Source organism: Phialemonium atrogriseum (genome assembly GCF_030411735.1).
Source record: "Phialemonium atrogriseum strain 8032-3 unplaced genomic scaffold QBC33scaffold_5, whole genome shotgun sequence".
Lineage (NCBI taxonomy): Eukaryota > Fungi > Ascomycota > Sordariomycetes > Cephalothecales > Cephalothecaceae > Phialemonium > Phialemonium atrogriseum.
Genome location: NW_026848142.1, coordinates 812,726 through 827,891, shown reverse-complemented (window position 1 = coordinate 827,891; position 15,166 = coordinate 812,726). Strand labels below are relative to the sequence as shown.

Genomic DNA, 15,166 nt, shown 5'->3' with positions numbered 1-15,166 from the left:
GCCAATCATGCGGTGTGTGTGTGAGAGAGAGAGGGCGTGTGCAGGAGATGAAACCTCGGAATCACTGACCTCCCCCGTAACAAAAAACCGCATCCCGGCCAACTGAAGAAATCGTGCCCGCCCCCTGTGAAGGGTGAACCCGATGGTACATGTTGCGTATCCACGCCAACCGTAGGGTGCAAGGGCGTGTGGTGGGGTGATTAAAACTTGGTACATAAGAGACGACAAAACAAGCCATACAGAAGCCCCCCTCCGCTGTATCATAGTGCAGACCCTTTACTCCGGGAAAACAGAAAAACGCCAACACCCAGGCAGCCGAGCCCGTCTTCAAGAACCCAAGAAAACGGAAGAAGAAAAACATGGGGTGAATCCACCCCCTCACGTCCGCTCGGTGACGACCCACTTCTTCTTCTTCTGCTTGACCTTGTTCGGCTTCTCCGAGTGGCCGTCGTAGACGCCGGCGGCGGAGAGCGGGGCGGGCTCGAACATGCCGGCCGAGGGCACGTGAATGGAGGCGGCCTGGCTGGCGTTGGGCACGACGCGGCCCGACGACGTGAAGTGCGCGAGCCGCTTGCCCAGCGCGTACTGCCGGTCCTTCTTGCGCAGGTACCGCCGCCGCCAGATGCAGGCGCCGATCCAGATGCCCGCGATGGCGACAACGACCACGACGAGGAAGATTACCCATTTGTAGTGCGTGGAGAGCCTATGGGGGGAGGGAGGTGTCAGTTGGTTTCGTTGCTGGCGGGTTGTTGTGGGGGGGTGCGAATTTAAAAACTCACCAGTCATGATTCCCACCGCCGCTCGATCCCGCCGACGAGCCACTGCTGCCGCCAGAGCCCTTCGTCGAGGTGGTCTGCGGCGCGACGGCCTTCTTGCCGGCGCAGAAGCTGGTGTACCAGTTGCGGATGGAGCTGAGCCCGGCCGGGTTGTCGGGGCAGGCGCCGTCGCAGACGCCGGCGGTGCCGGCGCTGAAGGAGGCCAGGTGGCTGTCGCCGCAGAAGCAGGCGTCGTAGACGGAGGCGGCGGCGGTGGGCTTAGCGGGCGGGACGCAGGCGCCGTTGACGTCGTAGAGGAGGCCGCAGTTTTTGGCGCAGGCGGGGAGGGTCGCCACGGGGAAGAGTGTGGTCTCTGCGAGCGGGTTGGTTAGTCACAGTGGGTGGGAGGCCCGGGAAGATTTGGATGGGCGGATTGAGCTCGAAACGTACCCATTGCGAGAGATTACGGGTCGAAGGATGGGATGAATATCAAGAGAGTAGAAAAATGAGGGTGTCGATCAGAGGAGGTCGAGATGATTGTGCGATCCAAAGACGCACGATGACGAAATGGGATTGTGCGGTGGCTGTTCGAGCAGCGATGCGTCGCTTTTACCTGCGTCTCCCTTGCAATGCCGACGACACGGTATCCGTTGACGGTGATGGCCGCAGAGATACCGCAAATTTCAGTCGGTGTCGTCCCAAATTGTTTTGCTTCGTATTCTCGTCCAAGCTCTCGCCAGGGGCAGTGAGTGAGTAAGCGGGCCAGTGTTGGCCAAGCCTTGTTCGCTCGTAAAACTCGACGAGATTGACTGGGGGTGCGTCGCAGGATCGCCTGAGTCTAATTCTGTCCTTAGTTTGTGCGTCTCCGGGTTTCGATTCCCAGCCTCGGCCCGGCCTCCTGGTTATGGTTTGACTGGATCTGCTTCTATGGAAGCACGATGGCTCTTCGCGAGAGAACCATCAGTTGAGAGTCGGGGAGAGATGGCGCGTTGGGTTTTGGCGACAAAGGGAGAGGGAAGAACGTAAAAAGGTGGGCGGGATCCAACGCAGGTGACCAGGATGATGACCGCGAGGCATGAGCCCAAGTCTAGGCAATTAATGCATCCTTGCCGGGATACGAGGGCAGGGGCCAGGCCACCAGCCCCACTATTGAAAAGGATTTGCCAAGGCCAATTGCATGTCTCTGTTGATCAAGATTTATCCGTCGCACCCCGCTCTTGAGTTTAACAGCCTGTGTTCCGCAAATGTTCCGTTACAGAACGACATGCCAGATCGTGAAGCATGGCGGTGAAATCATTTGATCACCTGGTAACTACGGATCGTAAACGTAGATCTTCGAGGCAGCGGGTTGAACGAAGTCGAGTGGCTGACAGTTGTTCCTGGTCGCCAGCCATCCAGTCCATAAGCCACCCGCCGCCATTCCATGGAATGGCGCGAGCTAAAACAGGGATGAGATGACGCAGTCCAGCGAAGGTGCATATCCTATTCACAGTAGCACGAACACAGGACCTGAATTGGCTTCTTGAAAGTTGACTTAGATTTTTAGATTCCCCTAGCCTCCTCCACCTCAGCGAGACTACAGATTATGCGTGAGTGGTCAGGGGAGGTCCAATGTGATTCGCATGTACCCGACCATCTCCAAATAGCTGGTAGGTGCCTACCTACCTAAGGTTCCAATTATCTTAGCATACCCAATTTGGTAGGTAAGTATGAGGTACCGGACAATACAAAGGAAGATGCCTAGGCAGCAGCTGACGGGCGGTAGTTAGATGGTCCCCTCTACTCCTAGGAGTGCCACCGCACCAATTGACCATTTTAGACCCACATAACTGAGATAGCCTTCAGAATCTATGTATTCTAACACGACCGCAAGGCCTGCGCCAGCCAGCCGAGCAGTGGAATGCTAGTTCCTTGTAGCCATGGGTGGGAATTGCGCAGAGGACCCCGAGCCTAGACAGCGACAACCAGAAAGTCGGCCGCCAATCGCCCCGCGGAAGCGATATGTACAGTCCAAGGTTGGATGCAGGACTTGCAAGTTGGTTGACCTACCTCCCAACCCGTCAGATCCCCACTGATTACCCTAGAATCCGTAAGATTCGTTGTGATGAGACTTGGCCTATCTGTCGAAACTGCTCTAGGACCGGCCGTCGCTGCGATGGCGTATCGAAGCCCGCCAACAGCGAGGACCGTCTAACATTCACGGCCCCCTTGACTTTGTCTAGTTTTCGGCCCAGCCAGATGGGCTGGCTTGGCCAACGAGAGCTACTATGTCTTGACCTGTTCCGCCAACGGCTTATATACAGCATCATGGGCTACGTCGCACGGCCAGCCTGGAAACAGCTGATCCTCCAGGCCATGCATGAAGACGCTGCACTCTGCCACGCCGTGATCGCTTTCAGTGCGCTCGACTGTGGAGAGGATGACTCGAGCGAGAAGCAGGAGAATAGCAAGCGCGTAGCTTTGCGATCCAGGCCTAGTAGTCGGTTTGCCCTGGATCACTATGGGAAGGGCATCACTGCCCTGCGTCGTCTAATCAGTCAAGGCGATAGCCGTTCCATCAATGTCGCTTTGCTTTGCGCGCTGCTCTGCATTTGCTTTGAGCTTCGAATGGATGATCCTCGCATGTGTCTCAGTCACCTCGAGTACAGTCTGGGGATTCTTAATTCAAATCTGTCATCAGGTAAGTGCATGGGAGATGACCTGCCATATTTAACACGCTGACCTGTTCCAAGTTGAGCGCGATATCTGCCTCGCCTTCTCCAGACTGGATCTCCAGGCCACTCTATATCTTGGGCTCCGGTCGCCCACATTGGACCTTGGTCGTTTCTCTGCGCACAACTTCGTTTATGAAACCATTTACCAGGAAGCGGACCATGTCCTGACGCTCATGATATGCCGCATCTATGAGTTCCTTCGCGCCACGGGGGACGACTTTCGGTATCGACAGCCTGGGCCGTTGCCAATGGACGTCATAGCCAAAGCAGAATCCCTCGAGTCACAGCTCCACCGCTTCCATGACAAATATTTGGCCCCGTATACGCCGGCTGTAGATGGTGAGCCATTGGAGATGTCGGAAGATCAGGTTTCGCTGTTGCGGATCCGGTACTTGACAGCTCTCATCGTGATATCCACGGGCCTGCACGCCGAAGAGGCCATATACGACCGTTTTCTCCCACAATTCTGCACACTCGTTAATTTAACGACGGACATTATGGACCGTCGCGATCCCAGTCCGCCTCACCAAGTCGGCTTCTCCCTCGATGGAGGTCTAATTCACCCCCTTTATATGGCGGCCACAAAATGCCGCAGCCCGGAAGTTCGACGGCGGGCCATCGAGCTTCTCTATTCATTTCCCGGCTCCGAAGGCGCCTGGGAGGGGGCCATGTTGGCACGAATCTCCGAGCGGGTCATGGAGGTTGAAGAAGGTGGACTGGATATGGAAGTGGTTAGCCTTGACGGGACAGAGCTGCTACCGATCCCCGAATTCCGCCGCATTCACTCTGTCGATATCGAAACTCACTATGCGGAGAAGTATTCCGCAGTTTCTTTCCGCAGCCAACCTAACGGTTTGGACGGCGAATGGGAGGATGTCGTGGAGATTTTCGCATGGTAATCACGACGAGGCGAGGTGGAATAGGACAGGCGTGGGAATTAGATCCTGACGCCGCAAGGCGACGAGTATGCGCGGACTGCTGCATTTTACCCTTTTTCGGCGTTGATGATTTTTGGCCAAGATAATGTGGACAGTACTTTGTGGATGCAGAATATATTTGATTAGAGAAGCAAACTGAGGAAGTGTCTACTCTATCTACTTGCCTCCTTGCTGTCATTCCTTTCACCGCCTATCTTTCCACCATTGTGGCAACGTTCTAATTACGTGGGACAAGAAGCCTTGCGAAGGACTTGCCTAACCACACGTGGTTCCACGGCGACGGTGTTTCCATGCTGATCTAGATGGAACAAAAAGTCATCCACGGCGACCGTACCGTAGACGAGGTTGTCTACCTCACTCCACTGCCCCGCGTTCGGATCAAAGATGCGCGGAACATCCGGATCCGCGTCGGGGTCGACGACCTCGAAGAGGGCCCGATACGAGACTAGGGTACGGGCGGTTGACCCCGATGCCGCCCCCGTCTGCGACCGGAGGCCCGTCGGGTACAGCCTGATGGACCTGATTTGTCCGCCGCTGGTGGCGTCCGAGTATGCCTGGCCCGAAGCCTTGATGTCGACGCCGGAACTGATCCAGTCGCTGACTAGCAGACCGGGGCCGTCGTCCACAGACAGAGCCAGGGAGGAATTTGCGGGGCCGTGGTACTTCCCGCAGAACACCCGGCAAGCCTGGTCACGGCTGACTTGCTCCAAGACAGGAACGAATGCTTGTAGGACCATTTCTGCCGCGGTGGTGATGAGGTGGTTGGCATCGGGGCCAGCAGCCAGGATGGAAATCGACACTTGGAAGTCGGGAATGAGAATCAGCAGCGAGCCGTACTGTCCGACGCTCCCGGATTTGGTGTAGAGATCGATGACTCTGCCGCTGGTGATGTTGCTCCGTGTCCGGTATATCTCCCAGGGGGCGCCTACGGAGGCAGAGAGAGACGATGTGTGCGAATGTGGTTTCATCCAACGCCGTGTTTCGAGGGACGAGAGCTGTTTATTTCCCAAGATAGCTCGCCCAAATTCAACCAGATCTCGCGATGAGGAAAAGATACCACCGGTGCTGGGAATATAATGTGTCAGCCTTTTGTTTCAGGACAATACCATCCGGGATGCAGGTCGACCTACGGAACTTCGTCTCCCAAGGCCTGAGACCAGCCAGAGTCGCCTGCTGGAATCACGCCAACGCCCTTATCCTGCGGTGTGGTTGCACTCGTATGGTTCAGGCCAAGGGGCTGGAAAACACTTTGCGACATGGCTGTCGCAAATGATTTCTTCGTGACCGCCTCGAGGACATTTCCTAGAATCCTGAACCCGGCGTTGGAGTACGTGGGGGTCGTGTACGGGGCGAATACGGGGTGTCGTTTGATGAGTCCGCGGTAGTACTCTGGGGATACTGTGTCAGTGCCGGATCACTAGAAGAAGGAAGGGTCACAGTGCAACACGTACCATCTCTGTCACAAGGTGGCAGGCTTTCCTTACCAGCGCAAGTCGGGATGTCTTCTGGGGGTAGTATCGGCAGCCCAGCCTCATCCCAAGGGAAAGGTTGACTGGCCAAATCGGCGTTGTTATCTGCCAAGCAAAGCTGTTAGTACTTATTGCTGTATCCAAGTCTGGACCTTAGTCGTTGAGTGAGGCAAAACGAGGGGGTAACGTACAATCTCTTCCAATCCCTGATAGCTGAGATGCTAGAGAGTCAATGGTGACTTTATCCCACTGGACTTGGTTGACTGCAGTGGCATTGGACGAGGACTCTGCAACGCGGAGCTCTGGTATGAAATCCGTGACGGGTCGATCCCAGTTCTCAATGCCGTAGTCCAAAAGGAGACCGTAAACAGTGAACAGCTTGGAAATACTGCCAATCCTGTAGATCGAATCGGCCGTCACCTCTGAGAGGCTCCCTGCTGAAGTGTTCAGTTGCGGAGAGGAGAAATGAAAGTCAAAGAATGGCCCGGCATCGTCGGTCGATGCCGCAGTGAGTGACAATGATGTGGCATTGCCAGAAAAGTTGCCGAAAGAGCTTGTCCCCTGGGTCAAAGCCTCCTCGAATGACTGCACAAGACTTGCAGCAGTTGACTGAATCAATTCCACTGCGGCCAAGTTCGAGGGAGTGGCAAAGGCTGGCCCTAAAAGCACTTGGCGTGTGGCCACTGGCGAAGAGACCAAGGCAAGCAAAGGGACGAAGAAATGAATTGGAGGGGACATCTTTGTCGAGGCTGGTCACAGTGTGTGGCTAATACGAAGCGAAGTTGTTGATCTGCCTTGATTCATCGAGGACTAACATAGGCAAACGATCTATGGTATATATAGTCAGAGCTCCGATGGCAACAAACTGGATGCCTGAGACTGCTGAAGATATCATTTCCTCCAGCTCACATCTCAATGGCTTGATCGCGTTGATGTCCAGAAACAGAATAGTAACTCGTGAGATGCCCCAAGAGATGACGACGACGTCGAGGTTGACAGGCTGGGGTTTGATTGGCCAGTTCGTGTTGGCGGCCAGGAGAGGCATAGCTGGTTCCAGCCAGACGCCAAGGAGCGTTATGATTTTCTTGGCCCATTTTAGAATGTGGATAACAACGAATGACTAGATTAGTCTTGGCTTTTAGTTGCAGTTCAGTGCCTTTAGTGCATACAAGAGAAAGGCGGAAAAGGTTCTCACTCAAATGTAGTTGCAAGTAAAAAAGTAGTGCTATGCTGCTAGCAGTTCCACATGCAACGACAACAAGAGGAGCATTGAGAGTCGGGGAATCAACCACCACACAGACTGTGGCTTTGGCCAGACCGCGCAGATTTAACAAAATGCCACTGCTCAGCCTCAACCACATACATATACTTACCGATAGAATGTGATTTTAGGGTACATCACCCCTGACGCCACGGTGACTTCCAGACGCCACGGTGACTTCCAGACGCCACGGTGACTTCCAGACGCCACCGTATCTGACCGCTGAGCCGGTTGTGACATTTACCAAGATCGACCCCAGCAAACTGTCCTTCTTGATCATGGCAACCGACGGCATGTGGTATACCGTCTCCGATTAGCAGGCCGTCGACCTAGTGGGGAAATGGGTGGAATCGCTCGTGGCGGAGAAGAGAAACAGCACACCGGAGCCGACGTATGAACCGTTCGATTTCGGTCGATTCTGGAAAGGATTGAACTACAAGTTTGTAGAGGGGAGGACGACAATCCAAGACGACAACGCCGCCGTGCACCTAGTACGCAATGTCCTTGGTGGAAACCATCATGAGTTGATAGTAGGCCGGCTGGCCTTCGGCGCTCCATCCGCCCGGCATGTGCGAGATGATATAACTGTGCAGGTGGCTTTCTTTAGCTCTCGGACCTGAAGATAGTCGTGGAGAAGCTCCGGCTCGTCCGTGTTATCGAAAACAACCAGCCAACTTGCGGGTTGCGCCGAAGACGAGACCCATTTCTCGTTTAGAAGTAGTGCCTCATCGATTTGGGCCAGCACCGACTCACGGTCAAAGAAGTCGCTGTTGAGGGCGTAGTTGTCTACCATAAAACATGGCAGTTTGACGACCAGGTGGTAAACGGAGTAACAAACTACTGGACAACCGGCAGAGGCGGGAGTCGGTGCGGTCCAAGCTGAAATACCCCTCCCTGATGGCGAGAGAACCTTCCAAAATCCACGCATATGTTTCCTTCGAGGCGCTGAAGCCATGCTCCATCTTGTCGCGCCGCCTCGTCTCCAAACACAAACCGCAGCCTGCTGCTTAATTAAATATACGCTTCAGTACTGTTAGCCTTTTAGAGCAGCGTCATGTCGCCTGCGAGACCATTTCCTTGTTTCAACCGACTGTGGCCTCGACATCCGATTGGCTTTCAAAGGAGGCCGCCGGCGCTTAGGAGACCGACCAGTCAGCCGCGGGACTTCATGGCTGCTAAAGTCGAAGAAAGCAAAGCTGGAGAAACCAATGGCTCAGTCCAAAGCGCTGTCCATCCACCAGCCCCTTCTAGGGAGGCTGTTCCTAACTTCTCGGCCTCAGCACTTGCCGCCCACACGTTTGCCGCGTCGGTTGGGGGGTCTATCATACCGCTGTCCACCTTTCCCCTTTACGATGACGTAGGATACGGCTGGGGAAATACGGTAATTGCTCTGGTAAACTTGGGTATTTGTGGGATCTCTTGGCCATTTTCGTTTTATCGAGATGCTGGGGGGAGAGATGGAAGATACAAGTCACGATTTGATGCCCAATGCGATCCAGGATTAGGCTTCCAAATTCCTACCCAGATATTGAGTACATCCCGTATCACACAAAGTGATGGTGCCTCTTGCAAAGGCGAGGAAGACCCCGAGTCATATGTTACGTTCAATACGTGCTCGTCAGATGGCCGGCTTAATAACATGAACTCAAATCCATTGACGAGCTCAGCACTCTCCTCGATCGGACTCCCCAACCAGATGATCTAGGAACCCTGATCTTCCTCCGAGGTCATCAGCTAGCAAAGGTGCTGAACTTCATTGGGGCCAAGTCCTCAGTTAATCTAGAGCACTACCAACGCCATCTCAATTTAAGTCAAGCAGCAAATCATGCTGTAAGTACCCCGTGCACACCCAATTGGAAGAGACCCACCCAAGCCACGACTCCCCAACCATAGAGGGCGCCGCCAGCCCCTCGCCCACCTAGAGTGTTTTCTCTCTCAACCAACCCGTTCACCAAACTCGTATTCCCCCAAGTGCTCAACTATTGAAGCCTTCTAATATTATGGACTATAACGCGCTCATCGATCTCGGCTACCAGGTGCAGGGCCAACTCTGGGTCGACAAGGTGAACAAGACCTATGGAACAGGCCATCTCTGCCAGTGGGTGTCGACCTTCCATCCTGGCGGGCTTCCCTGCCAGCTCGAGGGTACATTCCACTATGGCGCATTTAACGCTGGCATGAAGATGGTTTTCCGCGACGGCACTGCCTGGATGGTCCGTTTTCCTCGTGTGGGGAATGTCCACGATGGCAATGCCGGCGAGAAGGTTTGCCATGGAGGTGAAGGCCCTGGGTCTCATCCGTGAGGGGACTAGCATTCCCGTCCCGAAAGTCCAGGCCTGGGGTCCCGCTGCCAGAAACCCTCTTGGGTTAGGTCCCTTCATCATCATGGATTTCATCGACGGCGTGAGCCTCAGTGACGTTCTCAAGGATCCCAACGCCAAGCGCCCAATGAGACTTATGAGGGAGGACATCAGTGATGACAATATCGAAGCTATCTACAAGCAGTTTGCAAATTTCCTGCTCCAGCTCTTCAAACTTGACTTTGACCGGATCGGCAGCCTGCCATCGCCAAGCGCCGAAGCCGAAAGCCCTAGACTAATACGCCCGCTGACATTTAAAGCACATACCATCCTCAGAATGGAGGAGTTGACACTTTTGGTACGGCTTGTCTCTTTCGTTTCCCTTCTCATTCCTATGCACTTCCTTCCCCCAAGGGTTTAATCGAGGGACTCAACTGAGCAACGATCTTTAGGTGACCGACGCCAGGGGTTTGCGACGACGACTGAGTACTTCCAGTACGTTGTCGGACAGGACTGGGAGCAACTTGTCCACCAGCCGAACTCAATTGTTGGTGCATATAACGCCAAAAGAAAATACGGTGGCATTCAAAGTCCTGAAGTCCCTAATACCTAACCTTGTTAACGCAAACTACGACCGTGGCAAGTTCAAGCTGATTTGCGACGACCTTGGCCTGGCAAACCTGATCGTCAGAAGTAGAGAAGACCTTACCATTGTCGGAGTGGTGGACCTCGAGTGGTCATACATCGGACCCGCCCAGCTGTTTGGCTCAGCGCCGTGGTGGCTTCTCCAAGACAGACCTGTCAACAGCGTGTGGGACTGCGACAACGACGAGCCGCCCAAGGTCGCCGAGCGGTACTTCAGGTACCTCGAGATATTCAAACGGGTCCTGGAGGAAGAAGAGGCGAAAATGCCAGGGCACGAGGAGAAGGAGCTCTCCAGTCTCGTCAAGTGGTCGCAGGACTCGGGGGCTATGTGGCTGCACATGCTCCTTTCGGCAGGTTTCAATGACCAATGCAGCTTTCCTTTTACGCAGCTACGCCAACATCTAGGTGCTGCGGAGTGGGCAAGGCAAGGCGTGAGAAGGAATTTGATAACGCAGCAGGGCTTGACGGGTTTGCGGCACAGAAGGTGCGCGAATTGGACGAGTACGATAGAGCTCTAGAGAAGAGGGAGGAGTATAAGGCGCTCGTGGACAGCGAGAAGATGACAAGGGAGGATTTCATCGCTATGTTTTGATACGCCAGGCTGCCCAATAAATATTCATTTTCTCGATAGCGGCCCTGAGTTGTCACTTCATGCTTGACACACTCAAGGCGATATGGTATTAGATGGACTGACGGTGTCGCATATTGAGGAGCGCTGATATTTTACCCAGATTTTGCTGGGATTGGTTTACTCTATATTGACGGGAAGACATTCCGCCGTTCGTAACCCCTAATTACTCTACTCCCGTGCGGTAGCAATCATGTAATGGAAAGTCTCCTTTCATGACGGAAGCGGCTTTCCCTCATAATGATGCAATATTGGTCTTTCCCGCATAATGATGCAATATTGGTTTGGGTGATCTCGTATCGCTGTCATCGTTGTCTCGTCAGATGCTGGTGACGTCGTCATGAGTTGGTGTGAATCTGGTGTCGAGCATTCTACATATTGACCGGATGTAAGATTCGTAGAGATCAACATTTACCCTACACTTACTGGTTTTCGGCAATCATAGCAATATTGGACAACACTGCACAAATATCATGTCAGGTCAACACGTCCTCCTGACGGGAGCCAATGGCTTCGTCGCATCCCACATCCTCTCCATTCTCATCGACGTCCGTCATTCCATTCTGCTCATTTCGTAGACAAGGGATAGAAACTAAATGCCACACAGAGAAAATACACTGTCACCGCCACAGTACGGTCCCAGGAAAAAGCAGAGGATGTTATCCGCGCGCACCCCGAATGGAAAGGCAAGATCAACTTCGCTCTCGTTGCGGACTTCACCTCCGCGAAACCCTTCGACCATCTCTTCCATAGCGCGAAGGTTCCCTTCAACTTTGTCATCCACACGGCATCGCCAGTGCACTTCCAGGTCTCTGATATCCGGAAGGACATGATCGAGCCGGCGGAGCAGGGGTAAGGGTATCCACCCCCCCAGCCAAAAGGACAAAGCTGACCATGTGTCAGAACCAAGGAGATCTTTAGATCCGCCCAACACTACGGGGGTGCCGAGTTGAAGCGCTTCGTCCTACTCGGCAGTGCCGTCTCTGTTCTCAACTCGTTCGAGGATATGACCAAGGAAGGAAGGCCGTATACCGAGAAGGATTGGAATCAAGTATAATTACACTATAGCCCCATTGCAATTATATATAGCATGCAATTATCTGACAATTGATAGGTAACCGCCGAGCAAGCCATCGAGCGAAATGACAACGTCCTTGGATACAACGTGTCTAAGATACGAGCCGAAGCAGCAGCATGGGAGTTCATGAAAGCGAACCGCCCATCCTTCGACCTGGTCGTCATCAACCCGGACATCATCATCGGCCCCATGATCCACCCTGTCTCGGGGCCCAAGTCCATCAATGAGACGAACCAGTTCGCCATTGCCAGCTTCATTGACGGGACTCATCCGACGATTGAGGGGGTGACGTTCCCGTTTTATCATTTTGTGAGTCGGCATCGACCCTCGAGAAATATCTTTTTCGAAAAAAGAAAAAGAAAAACCCAGCGCACGCTAATTGCAATCAATCAATAGGTGGACGTCCGCGACGTAGCCCGCAGCCACGTCGACGCACTGACAAACCCCGCCGCGGTAGGCCAGCGCATCCTGCTCATCGCGGGCCTCATATCGCCGCAACTGGTCGTCAACGCGATTCGGGAACATTTCCCCGCCCTCCGCGACCGAGTGCCCGAGGGGACGCCTTCGCAGATCTTGCCGCCCGGCGTGCATCCCACTGGGTGGGATGCGCGAGTCAGTCTTGGCATTCTAGCCAAGGGGACGGATGAGGGCAAATGGGAGTACAAAGATTTGGAAACTAGTGTTGTTGATGCTGTAACGTCAATGATTAAGCATCGTGTTTTTTAACTTTGTTGGTGGGAGGTTAATTTCCAGGAAGCTTCAAACGGAAAATGACCTCTCTATCCGGTGAAAATTGTCTGGGATATAGATTCTGGAAGTTCCGGAAGCTTGATGCCATGGAAGGCTGAAGGCACGCAACATTGCACTTTTCAAGGTCTATCTACGCACAACTTGTGATAAACCACACGTATGATCGAAGACCTAGAGCGGACAAGCCCTATACAAAGCCGACGGCTTCGAGGCATATGAAAGTCGGGCTTCCTTCTTGGACCACCCGGGCTTGGCCGCTATCGAGCCGACGATCGAATCCGTACGCCAGGAACAGGCCAAGAATTCTCGCGATTTCGATTGCCCGCTGATCGCAATCCGAAAGATCTCCCATGACGCCGTAGAACGTGTCCCAGAATTCTTTCCAGAGGCTGTAATGGCAAGGGTGGAAGAGCCTGCTCGTCGAGGTCTGGACGCCGAGGTCTGCACGCCGAGGTCTGCACGCCGAGGTCTGCACGCCGAGGTCTGCACGCCGAGGTCTGCACGCCGAGGTCTGCACGCCGAGGTCTGCACGCCGACGTCTGCACGCCGACGTCTGCACGCCGACGTCTGCACGCCGACGTCTGCACGCCGAGGATTGTTTCAAGACCCCAGAGCGACGTGCCAAACGGGGCGATTTTGGCCTCAGCCCAATCTACGATGCCGGTAATGCCGCCAAATTCGGCGTCCACGTGGATATTCATCTCCAAGAGGTCGTCGTGGTTGAGCACCAGCGGGGACTCGGCCTCGAAGAGCAACGGGAGCCCTTGGGGGACTTCTTTCTCGGTATGCAGCTGTACGCAAGATGGTAGTTAACGGAGGAACTTGTCGGGATATTTGAGCGCCTTGACCTAGGTCGCCAAGACAGGCGATGAATCGGGCCTGGAGTTGGACTTGGCGTGGTCGTCCTCGGTCGTCTCGTCCAAGTCCCTCGAATGGCCTTGACAGAACCCTAGGAATGTGTCAGTATAATCACATCACAAGTGTCCAGACTCCAGATATCAGCTTGCCAGGCAATAGCTGGGCCGTTCTCAACTCCACTAGGCTGTGAGGCATCGCACGGGGTTTGAACCCGCTCCCCTTGTACCACTGCCCCGCATAGGTGGGCGAGGTCTCGGTAATCGGGGCGACCCGGTGCCGAAGCACCAACGACGCTTAGGACTGACGCCCAAGGGTTTTCAACCATCAAGGAACCGAGTTTTCGCCCATCAAGGAACCGAGTCTTCACCCATCAAGGAATAAGAAGGGGGTAGGCTTCTGCCTATTGAGGGATAGGGCCGGCGGTGGTTTGCCGTTCTGAGGGAGGGGGACTTGCGAGATGCTGTGGTCGGAGGCGACTTGCATTCGTGGGGAGGAGAGGGGGTCGGCTCCTATCGGCGGCTCGAGCATCGTTTATGCTGCTCATCCTCCTCCTAGTCGTCCAGGTATGCCTCGTCGTCGTTCTCCCCATTTATTCTGGTTCTCGTCCTCCTCGTCGGGAACCTCATCGCCGTCCCATATCAGAACGTCCCGCGACACAAAGGGAGTCTTCTCGAAAGAGTCGGAGGGGATGGGGCCGGCGATGTCATAAGCCTGGCTGGGTTGGACCGGGGGGGCTGAAGGGGTTCGTAGCAGTGGTGGTGGGAGCGGTGGTCGTAGGAGCTACGATGGTGGGAGCCGTTGTGGCGGGCGCGGCCGCCCGCTTGGTCGAGGAGCCTGAGGTATACTATGGGTTTGCATTAGTAGTGCTGGCCGTGCAATGTCTTAAGGTCTATAGACTGACCGCAACCCTGCTTATTGCTCGATCAATCTTGATCCGATGGCCGCTGAACTTGTACTCCTTGAGGTCGGCCTGGGCCAGAATGATATCGGTCCGCTGATTGAACGCGAGCATCACCCAGCCCGAATGACGAGTCTGGTTGCTGTAATTGGCCGAAGACGGCGGCGGCCAGAGGAAGTTGATGGAGTTGGGCTTGGCGAGCTTGGCCATGAGGCCGGTCTCGAATGCAGCCCGCGTGGCATTGAAGGGGATGCCGCGGGCGACAAGGAGGCGCCGGTTCTTCCGCAAGCCCTCGATCTGGGCCTCCCACTGCGCGTTGTGAGGTGCCATTCTGTTTACCGAGTCAGTCAGTCATCACTTGAGTTCTGCGAGCGCTGGCAGGGGCAACGCGCCGAACTGGGGGGCACTTACTTTGCTGTCGGATTGACGGTACCTTTTGATTCGAATTTATTTGCAACGACATCGCAGCGATGGTCGCAAACTCCTTGTGGTTCTTGTTTGATGGTAGAGTGATTGAATTATGGTCTTGAAATCCAGGGGGGTAGGGGAACAGTACCCTGCTATTGTAGCCCTGGCCCCATGCGAAGCGAGCACCACGTCTGATTGGTCAAGATTACTTTCTTCGGCCATTTTTGGGACTGAACTGTGGGCCCTAACGTTAGGGTTCTACCTCCAATCGTATTTCATGCGTTTCCGCAGCACGTAAATCATCGCTGAGCGATCCTCTGTCAGGCAGACCTCCGTCGTGGTAGCGATGAAGCAGAATCGCACAAGCTGAGCAGGTGAGTGCCGCAACTGTCAGACAAGTCTAACGCTGATCCTCTGGCTCGCAGATAGTCGATCTCCACGAGGCACTTGCCACTCCGACTTCT

At 54.5% G+C, this 15,166-nt stretch overlaps 8 protein-coding genes across 8 annotated transcripts; 3 read left to right on the top strand and 5 right to left on the bottom strand.

The window, feature by feature from the left end:
* Positions 1-378: 378 nt before the first annotated feature.
* QBC33DRAFT_512736 (uncharacterized protein) lies at positions 379-1,209 on the bottom strand (the record flags this gene model as incomplete). The annotated part of the gene is made up of 3 exons (XM_060425929.1): positions 379-703; positions 780-1,128; positions 1,206-1,209. The coding sequence occupies 3 exons, from the start codon at positions 1,207-1,209 to the stop codon at positions 379-381; spliced, it is 678 nt and encodes a 225-aa protein (XP_060286287.1).
* A 1,331-nt stretch (positions 1,210-2,540) lies between these two features.
* QBC33DRAFT_311044 (C6 finger domain-protein) lies at positions 2,541-4,498 on the top strand. Its single transcript, XM_060423483.1, has 3 exons — positions 2,541-2,790; positions 2,840-3,435; positions 3,488-4,498. The coding sequence occupies exons 1-3, from the start codon at positions 2,675-2,677 to the stop codon at positions 4,366-4,368; spliced, it is 1,593 nt and encodes a 530-aa protein (XP_060286286.1). The 5' UTR covers positions 2,541-2,674; the 3' UTR covers positions 4,369-4,498.
* Positions 4,499-6,697, bottom strand: QBC33DRAFT_311049 (beta-lactamase-like protein). The gene is made up of 4 exons (XM_060423484.1): positions 6,068-6,697; positions 5,859-5,981; positions 5,538-5,796; positions 4,499-5,472 (listed from the first exon to the last, which is right to left on the bottom strand). Exons 1-4 carry the CDS (start codon positions 6,612-6,614, stop codon positions 4,629-4,631), a joined length of 1,773 nt encoding a protein of 590 aa, XP_060286285.1. The 5' UTR covers positions 6,615-6,697; the 3' UTR covers positions 4,499-4,628.
* Positions 6,698-7,445, bottom strand: QBC33DRAFT_311153 (uncharacterized protein). The gene has a single exon (XM_060423485.1). The coding sequence runs from the start codon at positions 7,235-7,237 to the stop codon at positions 6,782-6,784; it is 456 nt and encodes a 151-aa protein (XP_060286284.1). The 5' UTR covers positions 7,238-7,445; the 3' UTR covers positions 6,698-6,781.
* Positions 7,446-9,137: 1,692 nt separating this feature from the next.
* QBC33DRAFT_609449 (phosphotransferase enzyme family protein) lies at positions 9,138-10,857 on the top strand (the record flags this gene model as incomplete). The annotated part of the gene is made up of 5 exons (XM_060432389.1): positions 9,138-9,374; positions 9,415-9,795; positions 9,904-9,984; positions 10,037-10,513; positions 10,564-10,857. The coding sequence occupies 5 exons, from the start codon at positions 9,138-9,140 to the stop codon at positions 10,672-10,674; spliced, it is 1,287 nt and encodes a 428-aa protein (XP_060286283.1). The 3' UTR covers positions 10,675-10,857.
* A 326-nt stretch (positions 10,858-11,183) lies between these two features.
* QBC33DRAFT_556489 (NAD dependent epimerase dehydratase) lies at positions 11,184-12,514 on the top strand (the record flags this gene model as incomplete). Its single annotated transcript, XM_060429728.1, has 5 exons — positions 11,184-11,258; positions 11,318-11,562; positions 11,614-11,761; positions 11,825-12,097; positions 12,185-12,514. 5 exons carry the CDS (start codon positions 11,184-11,186, stop codon positions 12,512-12,514), a joined length of 1,071 nt encoding a protein of 356 aa, XP_060286282.1.
* Positions 12,515-12,725: 211 nt separating this feature from the next.
* On the bottom strand, positions 12,726-13,926 carry QBC33DRAFT_567425 (uncharacterized protein; the record flags this gene model as incomplete). Its single annotated transcript, XM_060430481.1, has 4 exons — positions 13,546-13,926; positions 13,402-13,487; positions 13,104-13,329; positions 12,726-13,021 (listed from the first exon to the last, which is right to left on the bottom strand). The coding sequence occupies exons 1-4, from the start codon at positions 13,589-13,591 to the stop codon at positions 12,726-12,728; spliced, it is 654 nt and encodes a 217-aa protein (XP_060286281.1). The 5' UTR covers positions 13,592-13,926.
* On the bottom strand, positions 13,911-14,946 carry QBC33DRAFT_310691 (uncharacterized protein). Its single transcript, XM_060423480.1, has 3 exons — positions 14,706-14,946; positions 14,298-14,625; positions 13,911-14,240 (listed from the first exon to the last, which is right to left on the bottom strand). The coding sequence occupies exons 2-3, from the start codon at positions 14,622-14,624 to the stop codon at positions 14,100-14,102; spliced, it is 468 nt and encodes a 155-aa protein (XP_060286280.1). The 5' UTR covers position 14,625; positions 14,706-14,946; the 3' UTR covers positions 13,911-14,099.
* Positions 14,947-15,166: the final 220 nt, after the last annotated feature.